The following is a 24,330-nucleotide window of genomic DNA, read 5'->3' as shown; positions in this document are numbered from 1 at the left end:
TTTAACTATAACAACAACAAAAACAAGAAAGAGGAAGTGCTTTATGGGGTACACACACGTCAACGACATCAACAGTGAGGGGGGGGGGGGCTATTTGGTGAAGTTTAGAATGATATAGATGATAATTACTCTGCATTGGCCATTGGGCCCGGCCCCCACAGCACCCACCTCCGTCGGGGAAGAGGGACCAAAACACAACCCGGTAGCCTTTCAGCACACCGTGCAGCGTCAGCCGTGGAGGCTCCGCCCACGTGATCACCGCCTCGTCTGACGTGACCGAGATGGCTCGTACGTTCTGCGGCGGTTCACTGGGTACTGGGATACACACACACACAGCAAATAGGTGAATTTTTAGCTTAGGGCTGCAGCCGCGCGGGTCATTGCTATCGTTAAAACGGGCAGACGGATTGAGCTAGTCTGCTGACATTTGAAGAACTTCAACCCTGCAAGCCACAGGCAGGAATAAATCTGTCAAATGAGCTCTCAATGGCTCCTTGTTCTAGAAATGGAGGAGAAGAACATGGAGGAGAGGTCTCTGTGATGAGAGTGGGTGGGAGAGATATGAGCCAATAGTAAAGTAGCTACACCTCAAGGGGGTTCGAATGCAAATGAGTCGGGTGGGGTGAACGAGATGCGGAGGATAAAATCGAGAGAAGCGCCGATGTTCATCTTCAACGTAATTGCACTTGAGGTGACAGATCCATCCAACCTGTCTGGGCGATTACAAAAACACCATCAAGGCATCGACACAAAAGGAAAGCAGCAGTACGGCCCAATGAGAGAATCATCGGAGAATAATAAAAGCCAAGGAAAATATTTGACCCAGATTGAACCAAAAAGCAGTGAGACAATGACAAAGAGAAGGTGAGAAGGGAGTATAATAAGGTTCCTCGTTCCTCCCTCGGCTTCAACCAGCCTAACGAGGGTGCTAATTAAAGGAGAAAGGCTCGTGGGGTGGGAGGTGGGGGTGCTACAAATTTTTAGTGTTCCTGTGTGTGCAAATCCACGTTAGCAGTTTTTATGTTATTGTTCCATTGTGGCTTTAATGCAACTATTTTGTCATCATAAACATCTTCCTTACCGTCTTCCAGCGTGGTTGCATTGATCTCCGTACTAGAAGGCCCCGTTCCAGCTCTGTTGAAAGCCTGGACCACCACTCCGTACTGGGCAAACTTCTTGAGGTTGTCCAGGGTGTATACTTCACTGTCACCGGTAGCTTTCATTTCCACAATGCTGTATTGGCCATTGCTGCCTGGGCCGTTTTCTCGGTAGCCAATCTGATAGCCGCGGATGACACCGTTCTGCAGCTCCTTCTTCGGTGCCTTGAAGAGATGTGTTGAGAACGTTCAAATGGACTGATCTACGTGTTTATTTTATTTTTTTACTTGGACATACAAGGAAGGTAAAATGACAGTATATTTAGTTTCGCATTTTTGGGGGCGGTGGCTGAATATAGCATGTTTGTTTAGCATGATTACAGGGTAATGTGCTTCCCACTGATTTGCACTTGAGCGCACAAATAACACAATAGTAACGCTACGAGAATCGAAATAACTACGCGTTGCCCCAGAAAAGACGTTAACAAGAGCTGAAATACGACACGCATCTGCAATATTATTTCACTGCCATTATTATTATTACATCACTGCAAAGTCGAGCAATCCCCAGATATCGTCCAAGCAGAGACATACGGTGAGCAATCGGATTGGATGCTAAGTCAGCGCTTTGAAACAATCCCTTGGCATAACTGGCACATATTTTCTGATATTGTCAGTAATTTACCCTCCATGTGACCCGAATGCTCTGTGATGTCATAGGTTGCAGGATCACATCCATTGGTGGTCCATCAGGTGCTATTGAAGGCAAGGCATCGCATAAATTATGAATGTCACAATTCTGAAACTTTTTTCCACACGAGAAAGAAGACTCACGTGCTTCTTCGGTACTGATTGTTAGCTCTTTGCTTGGAAGGCTCCGGCCAATCTTGTTGTAGGAATACATGCGGATGCTGTACACGCAAGCCGGGTGCAGCTCGACAATATTGGCTTGGTTGTTGGTGGGTGAGATGTTCCTGGTTGTGTACATGTGGTCCCACGAGTCTGACAAGTGAAGAGATCGGGATTTTTATGTTTTTTTGGAACGAGACAGATCATTAAAACATGTCTGGAAGGTTTTGGGCTAGCTACCTGACTTGTTCTTGTACTCAATGTCATAGCTTGTGATGATGCTATTCCCGTCAAACCTTTGGATCCAGCGTAGGTTCATACTTCTATCCTTCACCTCTCTTACTTCCAGTTCAGGGGGATCTGGCGGTTCTGCGAGTGTACGTGAATACAGAATTTGTAAGATCAGATGTCTCCATTGGATCTCTGATCCAAACATACGAGTCAAGTTTGAAACACGTTACCTTGCACAGTGAGTTGGATGAGTCCTCGACCTTCTCCGTAGGAATTTATGGCGTGACAAGAGAAGAAGACAGAATCTCCTCTGTCTGCTGGGTTCAGCTGTAAGCAAGAAAAAGGATAACCAGCTCAAATGTCAGATCAAAATGATAGACTAGCAAGTAGCACAAAGGTTGCCCAAATGTCTTTGTAGAATTTAATCACTTTTTACGTCCCCATCTGAATTATTTATGTTTTTAATTATTTTAAATAACACAAGTAATTCTTCTTCTTCCTCAGCTACACGGCCATAAAGACATCAGACATGTCATGTACATCGCGCTCAATATTTGACCTTTAGGGTGGAGATGACTTCATCTCCCTTTTTGTTGATGGTGATGGAATAACGGGGGTTTCTCTCGGCGTCGATGACCGTGTCGCCTCTTTCCCAACGGATGATGATGGGCTGCTCGCCTCGAGCTGTGCAGTTCAGCTCCTTGGTCTGGCCCTTCCTGGCCATGGTGGTGTTGGGGTGGCTGGTGATCATCGCGGGGACTGAGAAGAACGGCAGAGCCGTGTCAGTATGACAAATAGCATTACATGGCATAATGAGACAAGGGAGCAGGGAAGAGGTAATGGAAATGGAGGAGGGATTACAAATAGTAGAACCATCTCCATATCTTCCCTTCCTCTTGCATTTCACGCTTTAAGCCCCGCTGGCTGCATCTTTTGCGCCTGCCTCATTCCACACCCCTGCTTCGATTCTCTCCTCCGCTCAGACATGGATTATTGATTATAGGGGTTCTTGTGGTTTTGTTTTCATCACTAATTCATCAGTCCTTTTCCACAAACATTGGGCAGTACAATGACTGGCGATTGGAACACATCATTCAAGAGTAAATCTACCCCCAGTTAGGGACGGAGGATTTGATTAAGTTTGGTCCACGGTATACGTACTAGCCTGAGGCAAAAAAATGCATCCAGTTGATTTCCCACCAGATTAAAAAAAAAAAAGTAAACAGATAAAATAATTGCCACTTACTCTTGACAGTGAGGATCATGCTCTTACTGATGTCTGAGCCCACTCCGTTAGAGGCCTGACACAGGTAGTACCCGCGGTCATCCTCCAGCACATGTCGGATAAGCAGCGACCCGTTGGACATGATCTGGATGCGACCGGTGAGAGGGACCGGATGGTACTGCTGGGGGTTTCCGACACCTGCGTGACATAACACCTTTTTTTACGTGGACTCTTATTTATCTGAGCGCGGAGATGCTGTCATTATGTTTGACCTTTAGCGTGTTTCCACATGACTTTTGGAGGTGGGTAACCCTCCACCGAGCAGTTGAGAACTCCAGCTTTGCCGTAGATGCAGTCCTGGTTGTTTGGTTGCACCACAAAACGCGGTGGCACTGAGAAACACAAAGTCGGACTCAACTTATAGTTTCAGCGGTTTCAGCTATATATACGTATATATATATATATATTAGTGCCTCACCGGTAACAATCAGCTGTCGCTCCCAGCTGACGGTGGCGGCGGCGTTGCTGGCGATGCAAGTGTAGTTTCCGTTGTGTTTTAATGTCACCTTGGAAATTTGGAGGGAGCTCATGAACTCTTTGGTCTCGATCGCAACGCCGGAGGTGGGCCCTGGCACAATGAGCTGGCCGTCTTTGTGCCAGGTGATACGTATGGGCATGTCCCCGGATGACACCACGCAGGCTATGTAGATGAGCTTCCCCACTGAGGTAGAGGGGATGTCGAAGGGCTGGATGAGAGGTGGCACTAGGGGGAGAGAGAGGAACTCTTGACAAATGATGTGAAAGAGTGGCAGCTATGGTGAGAGAAGGTCATTGGCCAGTAGGGCTCCCCCATTTGCACCCCCCCATCTCCTGTAGAGCCACTCTGGTTAGGATCCAATTGGCAGGAGGAAGTCGTTCCGTTGCCATAGTAATAGAGGTTGGCGCGGCGGTACTACAGCTGAGACATCTGGGGGATTTAATCTGGGCTTCATTATTATTCATCTAATTAAATCAGACACACGCAGGCACAGGCACATAAACACCTCTGTAGCTGCCCGGCCACCATCGTTACCCCTCCCATAGTCAAATTGAGTCCATAAGTCGACTAAAACACAAAATATGTAACTGGTACGGCCTGCAAAAAATGTAGCGAGTTTTTTTTGGGACAATAGTACTGTATAATGTGACCTAGATGTTGTAAGTTGACCGCTTGAACAGATTCCTTCCACTTACCTTTAACAGAAACATGCACAGTCTGGTTGATTGACACCTGGGGCTGGATCAGAACACTACAAAGGTAGGTGCCCTCGTCGGCGCCCTTCTGCACGTCCGTTAGCCGCAGGGTGCCATTGTCAAACAACACTTGGCGGTGATTATCGGGCAGCTGCATGCCGTCCTTCAGCCACTTAATGGAGTAGTAAGGGTACCCAATGACACGGCACGTAATGTACGTGTTCCTGCCAGCCACTGCCGTCATGTCTCGCATGGGTCTGATTCGGGGTGGACCTGGAGACACGGGGAAAAGAGGGAGGGGGTGGCGGGGCGGACACAGTGGTCGGAAAGACGGGCCGATGAGGTGAGGGAGGTCGTGGCAGAGAGATGGAACGGCCATGGAAACAGAAGGTGAAGCGATAAAGGTCGATGGACAGAGTGATTGGGGTAAGTTGAGAGGTTACAGGGAGGTTAGTTTTGCTCCCTTTGCTAAAAGTGACTGAGGGTATTTGTATTTGTTTTCGTTATTATCTATACCACAAATTGATGAGCAGACGGTGGTACCTTGACTTACAAGTTTGATTTTCTCCGTGACCAATCTCGCAACTCAATTTACTCATTTATTAGATCCGTTTTTGAAATAAATAGTTACTATAATGAAAATTGAACAATTATTATAACCCTGTTGTAGTGCTTAAAGAAATACAGCTGACGCGAGAATGTAGAGCCAAAATGGTCAAAAATAAAAATAAATAAATAAAATAAAAAAATGAAATTGAAAAACCCCAAGGTTGGGGCACCCATAAGTCAAGGTATCAGTGTCTACACATATTTTTTCATTTTCTTCACTAGGTGTAATGTATTTGTATAGAATGAAGTGTAGAGTGCATTTATATTGAAAAGCAGACAGGCACCTCTTACGTTTATGCGCGCTTGGTACTCGGCGCTGCCGGCCGAGTTGCGTGCGACGCAACGATAAACTCCCCCGTTTCGGATGAGCGGGTTGCTGACGTTGACGTGGGACACGGTCAGGCCGTCGGACTGGGTGTACTGGCTGGTCTTGTAGATGGAGTCTCGCACCACGGGTTCGTCGTCTAGCGTCCAGGTGATGGAGGGCGGCGGCGCTCCTTTGGCCTCACACACCAGGGAGAAAGGCTCGCCGGGGTTCACCACCTTCTCGCTGAAGGACGTCACAATGCGTGGGGTACCGTCTGACGACAAAAACAGACAACTATGAACGATTTGATGACACGCTGGACATCATCATTGGCGTCCCCTTCCAACATACCCTCCAGCAGAATGATGGAAAAGTCCTGAGACGTGTGGCCCTTGCGGGAAGCAAAGCACTGGTAGGCCCCAGAGTGGAACTTTTGCGCCGCAGTGATCTGCAGTGTGTCGTTGTGTTGACCCTGGATGGAGATGTGCTGATCGGGGAAGATGGGTTCCGTGTTCCGGTACCAGTTGATGGTGTATTCTGGAGAACCTTCCACAGTGCAGGTGAAGAAGAGTGTGCTGCTAATTCCGGTTTTCAGGTTCTTGGGGGATAAGGTCACTCGAAGTGGATCTGAAAGAAGGACGTCACGCAAAGTAACACAGAATTCCGAATACAGTGTAGAATTCCTTCCGCAGAGGAGCCAGAGCACAATCAGCAGCGGTGACTCAATCGGCCGGACGCGCTCATTAAAAAAGCAGCTGGAGATATCGCTTCACATGGATGTCCACTTGTGTGTGTGTGTGCAAAATGTCAGTGAGCAATAAGGCAGCTGGTGGTGTGTGCTAGGGGGCATTGCTGTGCCTTCCAAGCAACACACACACACACACACAGCCCACCCCATCCTGTCAGAGTCACAGAGTGTGCTGCCATGATGTGCCCAGTGGCAAAGCTGAACAGCGAGCGAGAGGATGGCGTCTGGCTTTTGTTTATCCGTACGCTTAGACACTTTTACCTCTCTGTCCTACATGATTATTATGGTGTTACTTTGCCGCTCATGTCATTCTAGTGCGATGTCTACTCATCTTGTCTCTGACCCCTGGTCTCTACTCTCTACCACCATCTTGCTCACCCTCCTCCTCCTCAGTGATGCTGAGTTGGGCTGGCAGCTGTGTTATGGCTTCAGTCTCAGTAAATTACATCGCTGTCGCCCATTTTGAAAAGTGACATGTTGGGGCAGCATGTACAGTTGCTCTCACATGTTTGTTACAGACACTCACACAGTATGTGGCCCTGAAACCAAAAAGGAGAGGAGTGTGTGAATGGGATTGTCTGCCAGCTAGAGGAGAGAGTGTGGTAGTCTGTCAGTTGGTGTGTGTGTGCGTGTGTGTGTGTGTAGAGCTCACACACCTATTATGTGAAGCTGTCCAGACACTTCCTTGGAGCCAAAGCTGTTGGTGACTTCACATGCGTAGCTGCCGCTGTCCTCCAGTCGCAGGTCGCTGATGGTCAGCCCCGTCAAACGGCGTGTCCAGCGGGCGTCCGAGGGCAGCGGGCGGCCATCTTTCAGCCAACGCACAGTCGGGCTGGGGTAACCTCCCGCTATGCAGGGGAGCTCTATACTCTGGCCCGCGTACACCTCCCCTGCTTGAAAACTGTCCAGGATGGTGGGCGAGGACTCATTGGGGTCTGGAGATTTGGAATGAAACCAGAAAGACATGCCGAGATCAATTGATTGAAGCTGTGAGGTTGTGGGAGAAATTCAGAAGATCCTATCTGACCCATGACAGAGAGCCTGGCTCCATTGCTTTGGCGCGTCTCCCCGCTGTATTTATGCCTGGTAATGCAGCGGTAGGTGGAGAGGGCATCCTCCTTCTGGACATCTGAGATGTACAGAGCTCCAAAGGAGGTCAGCAAGAACCTGTTACCTGGAAGAAAAGAGAACTTCAATTCTCATTTGAGTATTTAACAACATTTGTGTTTCATCAACAATCTTTACTGTATTGGTTGATGGAGCCAGTATGGCGGATTTATTGACTACATGTTTGCGTTGTATATTTCGTGTGACTCTGCGAGAAGACGCAGGCTGCAATTTCACCGCCGCCTTTGTTTGCCCCCCTGCAAAGAAGTCTTACAGGATAATGAGTACTTTAAAAGCGCTACTCCCACTGCAGTGACAAGTGGCTTGTCAAAACACTCCGACACAAGCCGAGCGACGGCGAGATCAGCGGGATGTGTCAAAAGCGCAATTTCCGTCCTTTGCCGCACACTGAATTCATCCTAGCTGCTGATTCAATCACATGATTTCCCTTACTGACACCGTCCGTCTCGGACGAGTGGTTAGTGTAAAATCCATCTATCTTATAGTAGACTCTCATTAGTCATTTCCTTCATTTGATCCGTCTCGGTGACGCAGTCTCCTCCTCGCGGTCTCCGAGCAGAGTGGCAGACGGAGTAAAATATTAATTAACAAATCACTGTGCTCCCTCAGCTTTTATTCATGCTTACTTGACAAGCTAACAAGAAACAGAGCCAATGTCCGTTAAAAGTGCACATGCTTGCATACGACAAAAAAAGGTCGCGATTCGAACTCAGCACTATTAAGGCTTGTTTTGGTTTACTGCAGACATTTTTCTTCAACATAAATGGCTCTATAAAAAGTGTGTTCATCCAGAAAGAGGCTATACTGCCTCCAGGAGAGCTGACATTGTTGGAATTTTGCATGAGGTCCATTTGAGTCTCAATACAACCCATTAGTGGAAAGAAAGACTTTCCGGCGGGCAAATGTTGAAATTTCTATTCATATTGGATGGAGATTTTTGAAAGTGAACATAATATCCAATATTGGATTGTGAGCTTTCATTCATTCGAGTGTGAAAAAAATGCAGACTATTTTCTGATCAAATTAAAAAAAAAAAAAAATCACAAACAATAGTTTCTATTTTTGGTTCTATTGCTGTATTGAAAGAGATGGAAAAATGAGAATACCGGATTCAATTCCCAATTGTATTTCCCTGACAAGCCACTGCTGTGACATAAAAGTTCACTTTCCTAATATGACAACATGTCTACGAGCTCTGAGACAGAGCTGTGACAAATAATAAAGACTGTAATCCAAGATGAAATTATAAATGTGGGAGGGAGGGGGAAAAAAAATACCCCCACACTGCTAATAAATAGGATGCATACGGTAGGCCATTTTGGTCCATGACTGCGTGTGCAATGGGTGTGAGCATGAGCAGGTTAGCAGCAGCCACATTTTTCCCCCATGCAAATGAAGGCGTCGGCGCAAAGATAACGAGGCCTATATTTCCACCTCCTCAGCGGGCCCATTATTTATTGATGTTCTGCATCTTTCCCCAACGCACCCTCCTTCACACGTTCTTCATCGTGTCCCTGTTGCTAGGGTCTCCTCACTGCCACACTCATTCCGCGTCATTTTAGCAAATTATGAAAGCACAACGTTAGCCTAGTCAGAGATGAAACCGTGTTGCCGAGCTGCAGAAAAATGACGATGGTAAAAAGGGAGTCGAAATAACAAATCTGAGAGAGAAAAAAAAAAAAACACGGTCATTATGTAGTTGCTAAAAATAACTCTGGCTGTTTTTGTAGCCAATCGAAGTAAGCGGCGATTTGAAAATGAAAATCAATTCATAAACACGGTTTAAATGAACATTCTTGTCCAATACTTCACTAATTTTACTCATTGTTACTGTTTAGCCTCTCATATTTATGGAACAGCAACCCATCCGAGCATACAAATGAACCTGCAGCGGACAAGCAAAACAGTGTTTCCTTTCCAATTGTAATTGGATGACAACCAAAGAGTTTAAAAGCCCAACTTTGACGTTAGAGAACTGCATTCTGTCGCAGAGAAGAATCCAAAAGAAGGTGAAACTAGATGGGAGGAGGAATGGATCAAAGAATTGCGACTGTCATGGGAAGAAGAGGAGGAAACAATTCTGGAATAACTCTCTGTGGTGCTGGTATCAACTCACACAAAGTCATCACAACCCGGCTTTTAAAAATAGGACAAAGTGTGTTTCTCAATAGGCACAAAAATATAATGCTTAGTTGTGAGCAATTGTAGCGGAAGCTGCTCCATTGGAAGAAATATTCAAGGGGAAGAATGGCAAAGAGAAAGAGCAATGAAAATCGCGGAGGAGGAACCAGCCCGTGTCTTCCTTTCAAACCTTATGCCAAAAAAAAAAAGGGGTGTTGCATCAAAGTGCACACCCTAACATTGCTCGCTCGCTCGCTCTACACTGCATCGCACAAGCAGGTGTCCGCCAATTAAATATATACACTTGTCTAGCTTTTATTCTCTTTGGCACTTAACCTCCATGAATGGCGTCCTCTTAACTCCTTCACTTCGCATTCAAAGCAGGCCCGAGTAATGCTTAACAAGCCATCGTGCGTCGGGGGCCCACCCCGCCGCATCTCCTCCATGAAAGAGACTTTGTTCAGGCGACCGAGCCGCTCAGACGGGGCAGAAGTCACGCTGCCAGTTAAGCCCACGCCGCATGAGCAATATCACTCTTTTCCTTCTCGCTTCCTCGCCGTTCGTTTTCTGGACGGGCATCTCTGTGGTGTTTTCATTAAAAAGCCACGCTTCAATGTCTAATCCAAACTGCTGTGGCCTTTCCTGAGCAATTCTGACTGCTTACCTCAGCTTTCAATCATGGCCTCTCTTTGCCGTGGCTAATGCCGGACAGTCGCGTGCACCAACAAGACAAGAGGACACAAAGGTCAAGAAGAAGAATGGTGGGAGAGGAGAGGAGGGGTGGAGCAGACAGACTAAAAGTCCAGTTTCCATTGCGATGGGACCACGTCTCTTCCGCTCCACCGACCGCCGCGTCCCAAATTGCCCTGTGTGACTTTAAACGGTAAACACTGGGGGATGGGTGGCTAGGGAGTGCATGTGAGATGCTCAACGGGGTCCCTCGTAAAAGTCTTCTCATGCAAAGGATGTAGTTTCCATAGATACAACCCCGCGCTGCCGAGCCACGTCGCCCTCCATGAATGCATCTCCAGGCGCACGACGCTGCGTAAAACTAAACGGACCATCCCGGAAAAGAAGAAGCGGGCCGCGAGCGGGACGAGGCATCAGAGGAAAACGAGGGGCCGAGGTGGAGGAAGATGTAGAAATAGCACTCCATTATTCATGATGTGTGTTTCATGTGCTTGGTGACATCTGGGACAGGCGTGATAATGAGGGTCCCGAGAGAGGGAAAGTCACTCACACACACACACACACATCCCAATCCACCGCAGTTTGTAGAAATATGCTAACCTCGGTTCACCTCCTGGATACACACACCTCTGACTCCAAACTGAGCTTTAGAGTGTTAATTCATGAAAGGAGCCTGCCTGTTCCACCCAAAAATATGCACACAAAAAAAAAGTGGACAATTCCAATCCCCCTACCAAGTTGTTTTGCTTCAGCTGTAGATAAACAATATTGTTGAATATATGGTGTGTGTGTGGTGAGGTGCACTTCAGCTTAGCCCATGGCCTGAGGCCGTGAGCTGCATTAGCAGCACTGAGTGGGTTGCCTGGTCTGCAACCAGCACCCCCCCCCCACCCCCACCCAAGCATTAGAGTGCTGGTGGCAGAGGAGTGTCACTGCCCAGCATGGAGAGAGACGGGGCTTAACTCGTCACACACACATACACACGTGCAAAGGCATGTACACGCCCGTGTTTACCAGAGAGGCTCGTCGAAATCCCAGGCAGCAAAGTAAGCAAATAACCCCAATGTGACGTTTGAAGAGTCACTCGACTCTTTAAAGTTGCTCATTGCTACATCTGAGCATGACCTTGAGCTCCGGTTGTCCACAACAAGTCTGTTTTTTTTTTAAACGCTACTGTTCCAGCAAGACCCCAGCGCACAATAAAGCCTTGACTTTAGTTAACCCCATCAAACAGAGCTTGTGAGCCACTCGGAATTAGTTCATTCTCGTGTTGGTGTGGGGACTGTGTGTGATTGCTCAGCAAACAGTGCGTCGGATCAATAGGTCTGATTGCCAGGTCATGTCGGAACATGACACTTGGAGGGCCACCAGGGATCACATTTGATTCTTGATTATGTCTGTGCGTGACCCCGTCACCACGAGAAATACAGACCTCATTTTGGCTATCGTGACAAATATAATTACTTATTTGCAATGTATTTTTTGAATGTTTCTATAGTACAAACATTTATCTTGACAAGACTGTCACTAAGCCGTGTTACATATATGATACAATCATGTGAAAAGGACAAAAACATGGCCTTAAAACTTGAAACAGAAATCATTTTGAAATGTTGTGTTATGAAAGGATTGGTGGGGATTAAAAGAAAATAGACTATTGTGGCCTACCAAACACTGAGAAACAAACTGGACATTTAAATGTTTCCTTAAAGACAATTTCTTGGAAAAACGTGCTGTAATCTCCCGGCACTAATCCGTCTCTCGCTAACCTAAACAAAGCAACAGAGGAAAAGGGTTAAAAGCTCTTGACTTAAATCTTATTTCTTAAACCAATCCAGGCAAGAGATCTCCTTTCACTTATTCGCACTAAGCCTTGGCACACGCTTTCATTTGTGATAGTGACTCCAGAATACTTCGAAAATGATTTAACCTTAATTGGGGCTATGACAAATAAAAAATAAAAAAGTTAAAATCAATAAATCGGACCTAATATGGAGTAAGTCTCCCTCTGTCAGATGTATTGTCACTAAGTCTGGCTTGAAGGCGGAGATGGTGGCCAGATTTGTGTCAGAGTGATGTGCTCTCGGGGACTTTCCCATCTCTCCCTCTTACACTGATTGACACTGATACGGCGATGCTCGACAAACATGCTCATACGCCATGTGTGTTACACGGCAGGCCATGCAGAGTGTTCCGTGTTAAGTGCACGTGAGCAGGCGTGTGTCGTAGTGTGTAAATAGTCAATAATAGCCGACACTTGTCAGCCCTCTCCTGAACACACACAAAGCATTTGTGCATTTGGGACATTGTTGTTCTCCGTCTCAGCCCCCCCCCCCCCAACTCAGCACCCGCCCCCCCTAAAACTGGCCTCTCAAGCAGAAATAATTATGCCTATTGTGGCCCTCGCGCGCACACACACATGCACGCACACACACACACGCTTGTGCTAATTAACACACTCTTCCACGTGCCTACTCAAGCTAACTGAGTAAAAGATGGCTGCCAGCAGCCCATCTGCTCCTGCCTCACTCTCACTGAGGTAAATGGGACGAAATTACACGTACAAAAGAGAGGGAAGCACTCATTGAAGTGAGCAAACTGCAAAACACTGTCATGCGGTCGGATTGTACGTGAGCGTCCAAACTGGCGCCATCTTGCAATTTCCTTCCTTGCATGGAGGTTTTATTGCATGTTTGGCTACATGATATCAGCTGCACGATGTGCCCCCCCTCCTTACACACCCTGCTGTGTGCCACATGGGGCAGCAGTGGCAGGATCATTGAAGGGATGGAAGAGAGAGTGAGGAAACGTGATATCACTGGACAGTTTGGGAAGGGGGGGGGGGCAGTCAATGAGGTTGTGTCCCATGAGCCCTGGGGAGGCCATGTGCTCCCCAGCCTCCCACCGTCACCCCACGGCGAGCTGAGCGCTACACAATCGTACGCGCGAGCGCAGCTTTAATGTAGCCCAGGTTAATGTTTAATGGCTTTTCCCTTTTCAGGCGGGTTCGTGTCAAATCTGGAAATGGTTTTATTGTGTCACATTCAAAGTGTGCGTGGGGAGGCTTGTACATTTGTTCTCCCTAGAAATGAATGCATTTGTCGGACCAGTGTTTACATGAGTACGTGGTGTCTCAGACAAGCGTTTTCTATTTATGTATTCTTTGCTCTGTGGGCGCAAGCTCAGATTTAGTAACAGACACCTGAGTGGAGTCTTAAGAAGACATTTAATTACTAGAATAAAAACAGCACTGCAGTACCGTATTTTCCGGACTATAAGGCGCACCTAAAGACCTAAAACCTTCTCAAAAGCCGACAGTGCGCCTTATAGTCCGGTGCGCCTTATATATGGACCAAATTCCTAAATCTAAACTGGCCCGAAGCATTGTGTCATGAAATCAATCATAAGTGGCCCGCTGACGACTATGAGTCATGACTCAAAAAGACTATGGATCATTATTTTGTGATTATAAAGTAATTTGTTGTGTCTGAAGTTGAAATAAAAAAGATAAAATGGAGAATGATTTGATTTGGATTAAAAATCTGACATGATGCATTAATGGTGCGCCTTATAGTCCGGTGCGCCTTATATAAGGACAAAGTTTTAAAATGGGCCATTCATTGAAGGTGCGCCTTATGATCCGGTGTGCCTTATAGTCCGGAAAATACGGTACATATGACACAGCAGAGATCAAAGTGACGCAACTACGAAACTGATCAGTTTAGATTCGTCATTGAGCCTTGCTTAGCTTGATTTCAAATAAACCATGTGTGCACCCTCGTGTGTGCGAGAGCGTGTGGTTTGAACCGGCTGACACCCAACAAGGACGCCAGGGGCCGAGAATTGATCAGTAATGTAGCCTGTAAGTGACCTTGCCACTCAGCGACACCCATTAGGATCCAGACGTGGCTTCGTTTTACCCATCGACGTTAAACTATGATTCAATTTGACAAGATTATACTAGGTGGAAGCCGAGTTGGGCATCTTCTGTGGGCCATCCATGTGGCCACAGCCATCTGCTGGTCCAGTCTGGATGCATCGGAGCCACTCATTAGTTCTCTGCTGGTTACTCTGACAGTTTAAATCTGTGCTCATGGTGATTTTTTTTTTTTAGGCCCGTCCACTAACTCTTCATCTCTATGTCACTACTCCAACTCTCCTTCAGATCATGTCTCCAATTGTTCCTTATGTGGGCACAAACACACTTGTCCAAGACTTCACACCAATGACGGTACCGGGACGGGCAAGTGAAAGGGAACTAGGTCAGTCTGCCTGCACCCCCCGCCCCTCCCCTCTTAAAACCCCCTTATAATGTTCTGGCTGGATAGGAAAGTGGGACACAGGCAGAAATGTAAAACACATACACATTAATATATACACACAGACACACACACAAACAGATGGGGGACATGTGCGACTGTCAGAATGGAATCGGTTGGGCTCGGGAGGGCAAGGCCGCATGGTGTTATGTCATCAACTCAAGCATTGGGCCAATTTTTTTTCCTTTTCGTTGACTAGTTCTATGAAAGCAAGGTCATTGTTTTCCAACTGACAGGTGACTGGGTTTATTTGTTGCATGGATTTAATGTTTGATTGGCATGCGCGGATCAAAAGAGGGTCAAGGTTGAACGGGCTTCACTGTGAGGGCTCGCAGCGTTTGTGCCGTCTAGCGTTTGTACAGAGGCGAGTGTCGAGTTCAGTGAGCAGCTCATCATGTTCAGCATCTGATCTTCACACTCACTGCTCATCAAGTGACCTATATAGCCATACATACACACGGCAGCCTCGTGACGCCATACCAAACACGGAAAGCATCTTGAAGTTCACAATCAAATCAGATGTTAGTTATCCAGATACAAACATTTCAATGCATCCACGGATTGTTTACAAAATAAATAAAAATACCCAACGACAGCTAAGGCCATATATGCCTGCATATGTATATTTTTTTTGTGCTTGTCCTCATGTCAAGTACTAAACAAAACCCTGACGCCTGTTTATGAGATACAATGTTGGACTTTGCATACATAAGATATAAAACACCATCTGCCGGAACCTGAGGCCATTCTTGCCCTACTAGCCTCCTTGCTTCATTTTCCTTTCCCTCTATCATTCCACCATTGCACTTGCACATATCGTAGCCTGACACATTTTTCAAGAGCTATGATCACATAATAAAAGACACATCATGGAAATAGAAAAAAACATAAAAGGCTTGACACTACAGTTTTTTTTCTCCTCACATGTAGATGATGTCCATCCAACTCCTTTCTTCAAGTGCATAATAGTAAGCCCAAGACCCGACGAAAGAAACTATACGTAAAGTCGGGAATGTCAATTACAGTTATCGTCAAGATTTGACATTTGTATCAATGAGATGTAAACGGAGAAAAGAAAATGTCTGCCCAGAGGAGGCTGAGTAAAGAGGGGGAGGGGGGGGGTTCAAGCTGGAAGGCCAGCTCAGTGATCCAGAACAGTGAGCAGACAGAAAACACAAAAAAGTCAACATACGTCAACTGTCATGCACCGACACAAACTAGATCAAAACCATCCTGATTCCTACAATGACATACAAAACATCTGCCGGCAGATATAAAAAAAAAGCAATGTCTTACCTGGGACGATAGAGACCGTGTCTCTCTCCCAGGATACGACGCTGACGTACTCCTGCACGGCAGTGGGGATGAGGCACTTGAACACGGCTACGTTGCCCCGCATCGAGCGCTGGTCCGCCACCCGCACAGTGTAGGGCTCCCTGAAAACTACACACGTACACACAAAATATGTTTGCCTGGTTTTGAGCTTTGTTTGATTAGGTCCAAGCGCGCAACATTAATAGCTTGCATTAGACAAGATAATCACTGGATGTTTTTTATTATCATTATGAACAATAAATCATTTTTGTTCAGAACGTTATGCTGCCAACTTCCCCCCCTCAATATGTTGCATGAGCAGAAGTTCATTAGCAAAAACGGAGCTTGGAACTGCCAAAAGGTTGCTAAGGAACTGGTGTTGGATTACTTTACTATGCAATCAGAACTAGCATATGTTGTTGTTGGAAGGGATTTTATGATAATTTACATCACTTTTTTTTTAGATCCAAATATGAGACCCCCACTAAGTTCCTCTGCAACCTGTTCAAGAGACACCAGGGCCCAACAGAGGCTACGGGATGTTTGGTTCTCGCTAATCCCTCGTCTCCTGCAGCCAGGCTTTTGGGTCATGAGGGAATGACGGCAACGCCCGGCTGGCATGCAGCTCAGGGTCCTGGCTCAAATCCACAACTTGGCGCTAGTATTAGTATTAGAATGAATATGAGTATTAGATCTGCTTGGTGTTGGGAGGCAGAATATGAAAGCAGATGTTGACGGCAGGAGGGAAGTGCAGGGGGGGGGGGGGGGGTGGCTGGCCTGAATGAACCGTAGAGAACAGACGCGGTGCAACTACTATATCATCCAGATTTACTCTGGCGGTGATTTGAGGTTACTATTTGTTGAGTAATTTCAATCTCTTCTTGGGAATCTCAATTTGTAGTTCTGCAATCCCCAAATGTGCGATTTTACAAGAGATGAGATCTGGCTTATTAACGCAGCGGCACGCGGTCTAATCAATGAAAAGCACCAATTAGGGTTGTTAATGAGAGATAATTAAAGAAGTGTGCTGTGGCTATATTTAGTTTGACACGGGAGGGCAGTTTGGAGAACTTGGGTGGAGAGGAAGGAGAGAAGAGGGAATAAATGACAGCACAGAAGCTGCGTCTGGTCAGATTTTCCAAAAATAGACAATTGAATTGAATCACCCGACCTGCAATATTTCTCTCCTGCAAACAGCAAATGCAAAAGTTATTTTTGCTAATGCAATGACAGTAAACTCAAATCAGTCGTGACACTTTTTGTCAAATTTAATTTGGATCACAGAATCAACACATTTAAGGTGCTTCTTATCTTCTGTGTTTTTTGACGCGTTACATCGGGATAATGTCACGTGCTTCCGTCAAATCGTTGTGCTCTGTTTATTATGTTCTAGGTCATTCTGGATTTGGGTTCAGACGGACTATTTTGGGCCAGGTGATCCTGTGAGTGAACTAGTCTTTTATTTCCGCTGCTAATCACATCCACTCTACTCATCATGCAGAGTCTCATTTTGACCTCCGGGGACTCACCCCTCCTACCCAACTAGTCAACCAACTCACCAGCTTTGATGCGGATGTTGGGGCTGCGGATCTTGCCCGCCTGGTTCTCGGCAGTGCAGAAGTAGTCATTGTCATGGATGTAACTGTTGTAGGCGGAGGGCAAGAAGGAGTACAGTTGCAAGGTGCCATTGGCGTACACGTGGCGGATGTGGGGCACGTCGTAGATGTCGTCGCCGGTGGCCAGGTACCAGCGCAGAATGGCACTGGGGGTGCCCCCTGCTGGACAGGGTAGGGACACCCCCACCGAGCTGGAGTAGGTTACCCTCTGCAGGGAAGCGTTCACAAAGTACAGCCTGGTAGAGCTCACATCCTCACTGTGTACTGAAGGGGCAAAGAGAAAACAGGACATCAGGCAAATGTATCGCAAAATAAACCGGAACAAATGTACGTCAAATGTCCAGCTGCAAACATTCGTCACGTGATGCAGAAAGCCAGGGATTTGGGCCAAAGCCCGTGGTGAATAAGGTAGATGGGGAAGGGGGCGGAGCCTGCTACCTCAATACAGTTGTACGCTTACACAAACAAAGAGGAAGCGAGAGAACACTGATGATAGGTTATGTGATTGGAATTTCTATGCCAGACGCAGATTTAAGTCGGTTTAATCTCCTTACATATTTAACACACACACAAATGCACGCACACAGAGAGACCGACATACAGGACTGCTCCTCATTGGCACTCGCATGCAACACATTCAGAGAACTAAGAGTGAGAGGAAAGATGGAGGAAGGGGGTCTGGAAAATTTGGGGTCACCATAGAAAAGATTAAGTGAGGAAAAACTACAAGGATAGACATATAAATGTCTTGCTATGTCTTTAGTCTAATTTTTACGGTGACCATGTTGTATTAGAATATAATTTTCTTTTCAAAAATATATGTTTACCTAATAGAATTTGTTTTATATAGCGTATTAAACCACATACATTTTTGGGGTGGGTCACAACTTTAATTTTTTTCTAGACAATTCAATACTGGCAAAACTGCCATATAGTAGGTCTTATTTTGTCTGTAACAATAAAGTCACGATATATTCTTACGGTATAGTATAGTTAATATAGTCTAACAGTGCTTTTATACCAGATCCTTTCATCTATTCAGGATACATAAAAGTCTGTCTGCACGAGATTAATGTGAGGAACATAAAAGTTGAAGGTAGTTGCCGTAAAAACGTCCGCTGGGTTATGATTTAACCCAAATAACTCCATGAAAGCTAAAAATGGCTGTACTATAACAAAATGGGTTAAACACCTGCTCAACACAAGTGACGCTTGTAGATCAACACTGTCACCACCGCTGCTACTAACTTTACCATCTTGAGGTGAAAGGAAAAATCACAATCACAAGTGAGAGTGCCCCGAAGCTTGAGATTGATCAAACTGGGCAGAATGTTACAGATGGTATATGAAATGTGACTGACAGCCCAATGGCGAGCAGAAAAAAAAAAAATCCAGGTCAGACTCCCTCCCCACTGCAGATTACTGATAATGGCCCCTGAGCATAAAGCCATATTAAAGATTGCAATATCTATAATCTCCCAATCAGGGGACAGGGCTAAAGTAGAGGAGTGCGGGGGTCACCCTGAGAGCTTGGGGGAGGGAGGAGTGGGCTCTGGTTGTGGATTACATGCCCGGGGGCCCGCCGGGCACACAAGGCTGGGGAGCACTAGGGGGACTGATGGAGCAGGAACAGAAACAGGATCAGCGCAAACTCCCGCCACTCAAATTCAGCGCAGGCACCACGCAACTGCACAAACAAAAGCAAAAGTCACTATGTGTTGTCAAGGTGATAAACATTTGGGGATTTTAGCATGAGAAAAATATAAAAGGGTCTTTTTTTAGCTCATCCCTCTACAAAGTTTTGAATATTTTTTGACTCCCAAACAAAAAGAAAGTAAGACGTGTAAATACTGGAAAAATTCCGTACTTATTGCAGTCCGAAAGAAAGCCCGGCGCCGACAGTCGAGTACTGCACGGGCTGTCAGAGCCGCAGCCGCTATTTTATACATCCTGCCAGAGCGCCGCATGAATATGTATGTTGTAGAGGTAGAAGTCATAACCTATGCAAGGTTTCATCATGCATAATGCAGCTGATCTGCGCTTCAGCAGGATGTGAGTATGCACCATGCAACACTCACACACAACTGGAATGGAAAGAGGTGGTAAACAAAGCCCAGAGCCGCCACCGGTGTTTCAACATACATGTGCCTTCGCACCCCTGTGCCCAACCAGACGTGTAGTAACGTGTGTTCCTCTATTATCGCCATCCATCTGCATTAATTTGACAGCCGTCTCTATCAAATTGGGTGATGGGTATTCTTCCCAATGGCAAGTAAAAAGTAACTTCTAAAGTTGTGGTTTTTGACAAATGGGGTATCATGTGGAGAAAACTGAAGCGGAGGAGGGAAAAGTGCACGGGGACTGTCACAAGGGGTGTGAATTGAATATTGGGGGGATGTCAGGAGATAAAGGTAGGTGTAAGCTTGTAGCTAATCCTCGGGGGTCTCGTGTAAGTGGGCGGGGGATGCGCTTGGGGTTACATCTAATCAACGGAGGGATATGGTAGTTCCCACCTACTGTCTTTATGCACGGCCTGTCCCAAACAATCTGCTACGCCCTCCGCCAACATCATCCCACCCAGCCACCCCCGGCCTGTGCTGTGTCAGTGGAAAAAGAAAAGTGTGCTACTTCAGCAGTCCCCTGGGATCTCCCCCCCCCCCCCCTCACATCAAAGCAGCCAGTTTCTCTCCTAATGTGAATATCAAATCTGTGGATCACAAGTCCCAGCACAGTCTGCATAAACGGCCCCTCCCCCCAGCCTTTAATTCTGCCTAGTGATGAGGGAAAGAGAGGGAGGGGAGTTGCTGCGAGAGGAGGAAACGATGGCGGAGGGGAGCGATGGAGATCGAACAAAAACAACCACTTGCTTCATGAATTTGACATTTGCCGAATGAATCTACCCCAAAAAATACGCCAGTCGACCACTGCGGTTTCTTTTGAGTTCTGCTTCTGTTCCTTAACTTGCCATCATCTTAGAAATGCGATTATGGATGCCTGCAGTGACTTTCACATCTCAACTTTGCAGCAATAAACTAATAGTTGTTCACAGTCAAAATGAGAATTTGTGATTCTGAAGAGCAAGGCTACATTGATGCAAATGCATCACACTTGCTTATTTGAAATCATCATGTACATCCAGAGCGGTCCACATGCATTTTATTTTTACAATCTTGTACATTGCATCAATATTTTTTAAAATGGAATTGTGCAAATGGGAAGCTGCCTTAATAATGTCACCCAGTGGAGCCGGCAGCTCTGTCATTGAGCGGTGCCTACTGCTCACCATGCAGCTTTAATTGTGCAGCCTTGCAAAGACAGCACTGGGAATTGGACTGCAGGGAAGGGAGGGCCAATTTAGCATATTTCTATTTGCGGAGGTTGAGCTGCATATGGGGGACACATGGGTGAAGGATCGCCTTATTGCTTCGTGAGATAGATCAAATTCACGTTTTTTTGCTTTATTTTGAACGGCTCGCCTTTTAATAGGAGCCTCAAAAGAAGGCCCGCACTTGGCAGGCCGCTGGACGTTAAATTGCTCAGAATCCATTCCGTGCGGATATAATAAAAAAATTGGACTGAAAGCTCCCAACCTTTATAGAATATTCCAAATTGGTCGAGAAATACCGGCATTGTGCTTTAATTGAGTCTTTTAACCAATTCTCGTTAATTACACTGCCTGCTAAACGCGGGTGCCTTTTTCCTTCCGCTCCCATATTTTTTTTATTTGTACTTGAGCGCGTATATTCCAAGGCAAAAAGTGACAAACTTTGCATTTCCGCTTGTGTATGCATAATGCGTAAGAGCCATATGTTTAGAGCAAGCACAACAAGGGTGTCCCGTTCTCTTAATTCTGCGCGCCATTACGCACGCGACACACACGCACACACGGGCGCGCGCAAAAGGGGCGCACACCCCGCCAGGCGCGCGAACACGTCTGGGGGTCCAGGTGCTCCATTAGTGAGGAACATGACCGGGCAAGTGTGCAATCTGGCCCACCTCCCCTCCCCTGAGTGTGGACACCCTCATTTGCGTAAATTCACATGCACGAAGGGCGCACCGTGACTTCATTAATTCCTTCTTCAAGTTGATAAATAAATAAAGAGGAGATTCGCTATAGTGGCTTTAAGAAAATAAAAATTACAAATAAGGGAGGGAACGACTAATTGCAATAAATTAATAAAGAATAAAGACCAAAAAAAACTCGAATTTGTGTTTGTTTAGAAAGCAGACGTATGGCTTCCACATTTTAATTTAAAAATGTCACACATTCGTTGATACAAAGGCCCGGATGTGCAAAGGGTGCTTAATTTCTGCAATTTTCGATGCAGATGTGTCCAGATTATAAAGCACTTTAATAGAAGAGGATCAACTTGGCAGCAGGATGGGGGATTTATTTCACAGGGAAGAAAGAAAAAAAATAAATGTACTGAAATCAACCCCTTTACGTTTACAAATCAATTTCAAAGCTGAATGTCAAAGCGGCTAATTGCACCAATTAGGGCCTTTATGCGGCTTTATCCTAATTTAGCCAAAAGGGCCGTTGTCGGGGAAATGCCTTTTGTTAATCAAATTACTCATAGCAATAAATTGTCGCTAATTACAAAAAATAATGAAAGTGCCGAAAATATCCTGAAGGAAATGGCTCGTTTTGTGGAGGAGCGATTGGACACGGCCTTATCAAAACAGCTGCAATTAGCAAAATATGCACAATGAGTGGGAAATGAATCGATAGAAACCACACGCGTGCCTTGTGAAAACTTTAAAGAGCGCAAAATTCGGGGTGCAATTCGTTGCAATAGACGGGATCGATTGAAAGATGTGCATGATTTGCATGTTTTCCACCTCTCGCTGTATTTGCACCTCATTCTCTCCATTCAGCCATTTTACATATTCATATCCCAACTGGTAATGCGAAAAACAATCCAGGCGTCACGGGCCCGAGCTCGAAAGCGCACATCTCGCACAAAAACACACTTTTTAGCATCACTTTCTTAAAAACATGCGCATTTGAGCCGTCCTTTGCATTTGTGTCTTAAAAATAAGCATGAATATTTTCTATTAATTAGACGACGCCTCAAAGCGGCAGCCTCGCATCACATTGCGAATGAATGCATTTACAATATTTTCGATCGATGGTCGCCGTTAGATCAACTTAGAAACTATCATACTCACTAAATGACAATATGGAATTTGTCTTACCTTCTTGGAGAGAGTACAGCAGGAGTAAAGTTACAAGCCACATGCCATAAATAGCAGGTATATTTTTGGGAGATATTTGCAATCCTGGCGAGCGTGAGGCGCAGGGGTTTATTTTCCCTAATTTTTTTCTTTTTTGGGGGGCCAGGTGGGTCTCCGTGCTGGACTGGCGACTGTGTTCCCCGGAGGTCTCTCCAGCCCTGCCGCCCCACTAAGAATGGATGAGAAAGGAGAAGAGCCTCAGCCCCGCCCAAGTCCCTCCTCTCTTCGCGGGACTAGCGCCGTGAACAAATCCAACATCCACCTTCCTCCAGTGGACGAGTGGTCCGGCGGAGGGGATACATATGGGACTCGTCTTGGTCCATCCGTGACCCAAATTTAGGGTCTGGATTGCTTGGCACCCAGGGGAGCGCGCCTACCTGAGAGCGCAGGATGACCCTTTGCGCAATGTGGACCAGACAAGATGCGCAACACATTGGAATCGAAGCGCTGTGGGACGAACGTTACCCCTTTTTGTATATGCGTGTGTGTTTTTTGGAATCTATTTCGAGTATCTGGACTTCTGTTACATTCATATCATATTGTTTTTCCTCTGCAGAACGCAATGAGAATGGAGCGCAGCTGTGCGCTCAAGCATCGGTTGGGTGGATGGGGGGGCTGTGACAGAAGGTAGAGCTAAAATTTAGTTTTTTTTTAGCATCTAAACACAAGATGTGAAAGTCTCTACAGTTTACTTAAATTTAAAAAAAAAAAGGGGGTTATAGATCAGATCCAGCTTATTAAATAATACATTTTAAGTTGTACTGAAAACGAACAAGATGTAACAAAAAACATTTCATGAGGTGCAATGTAGGATTGTGTACGTTATTGCTGCATGGTCGCATTTTTTTTTAATTCAAACAAATTCAAACGATGGTTTACAATTTTCATAATGAAATTTCATTATGAAAATTGTTAAACTTAAAAACTTAAGTTACCACCCTTTACTTTTTTTAACCATTTTGCTAAGTTAATATTGTCACGATTCTATCTACAGCCACCTATATTTCTCATCAGATATGCAGTGCGAAATTATTTAAGTTCACGTAACTATAGTCTGAGATCTATTATTTGTTCACTAATGTATTTTTGTTGATATGCCAACGATTAACGTGACAGAGCAGTTAACGCCCTTCCACTAGATGGCAGAATGTTCAATTCACTTGTGTGTCCACCTGTTATTCACAACAGCAAAAGTTCATGTTCAACAGGCAGGGGGCCTGTAATGTAAATTCCTGAGTAACGAGACAAGACATTTTGAGTGACATTGTAGTTTGCTGATGTGCCGAGTCTTTTTTTTTTTTTTAACTGTAAACTGAAACTTCCAAGTTAAACTGTGTTGTGTACTCTCATAAACCGTTCTGCAACGCATCCAATAGCAGCGGATATCTGTGCAGAAATTTAACACACTGCTGACGCCTGCTGGTTGAATATAATATAACATGCAGCCCGTTTTTAATGCACAAAACCCGCCAAAAATAATGCAACTTTGTTGTGCAAACTTAATGCAAACCGGTTAATGGCGTGTGCTTTGTTCAGAGTTGCACACCAGAGTGACTAACGTGTGATTAGTGGGATTGAGGCATAAGAAAAAATATCTTTGTTAGC

General features: G+C 45.7%; 1 protein-coding gene across 3 annotated transcripts in view; it reads right to left on the bottom strand.

The window, feature by feature from the left end:
• The window catches only part of LOC119133424 (Down syndrome cell adhesion molecule-like protein 1 homolog), a 32,404-nt gene extending 9,517 nt beyond the window's left edge, over positions 1-22,887 (bottom strand). Inside the window, exons 1-18 of one of the 3 annotated variants that reach the window (XM_037269244.1) lie at positions 22,687-22,887; positions 17,431-17,751; positions 15,854-16,000; positions 7,327-7,473; positions 6,956-7,234; positions 5,903-6,178; positions 5,529-5,825; positions 4,636-4,908; positions 3,881-4,165; positions 3,675-3,794; positions 3,424-3,600; positions 2,737-2,936; positions 2,408-2,504; positions 2,187-2,315; positions 1,932-2,099; positions 1,783-1,853; positions 1,082-1,322; positions 130-315 (exon numbers count right to left, since the gene is read on the bottom strand). In XM_037269244.1, the coding sequence (XP_037125139.1) occupies positions 130-315; positions 1,082-1,322; positions 1,783-1,853; positions 1,932-2,099; positions 2,187-2,315; positions 2,408-2,504; positions 2,737-2,936; positions 3,424-3,600; positions 3,675-3,794; positions 3,881-4,165; positions 4,636-4,908; positions 5,529-5,825; positions 5,903-6,178; positions 6,956-7,234; positions 7,327-7,473; positions 15,854-16,000; positions 17,431-17,751; positions 22,687-22,729 (3,457 nt within the window). In that variant the 5' untranslated portion in view covers positions 22,730-22,887. Of the gene's footprint in view, positions 1-129; positions 316-1,081; positions 1,323-1,782; positions 1,854-1,931; positions 2,100-2,186; positions 2,316-2,407; positions 2,505-2,736; positions 2,937-3,423; positions 3,601-3,674; positions 3,795-3,880; positions 4,166-4,635; positions 4,909-5,528; positions 5,826-5,902; positions 6,179-6,955; positions 7,235-7,326; positions 7,474-15,853; positions 16,001-17,430; positions 17,752-22,686 lie in introns of those variants that run through there. The other 2 variants (XM_037269245.1, XM_037269246.1) reach the window with 2 other exon arrangements.
• Positions 22,888-24,330: the final 1,443 nt, after the last annotated feature.

Source organism: Syngnathus acus, chromosome 14 (genome assembly GCF_901709675.1).
Source record: "Syngnathus acus chromosome 14, fSynAcu1.2, whole genome shotgun sequence".
NCBI lineage: Eukaryota > Metazoa > Chordata > Actinopteri > Syngnathiformes > Syngnathidae > Syngnathus > Syngnathus acus.
This window is presented reverse-complemented; position numbering and strand designations above follow the sequence as displayed.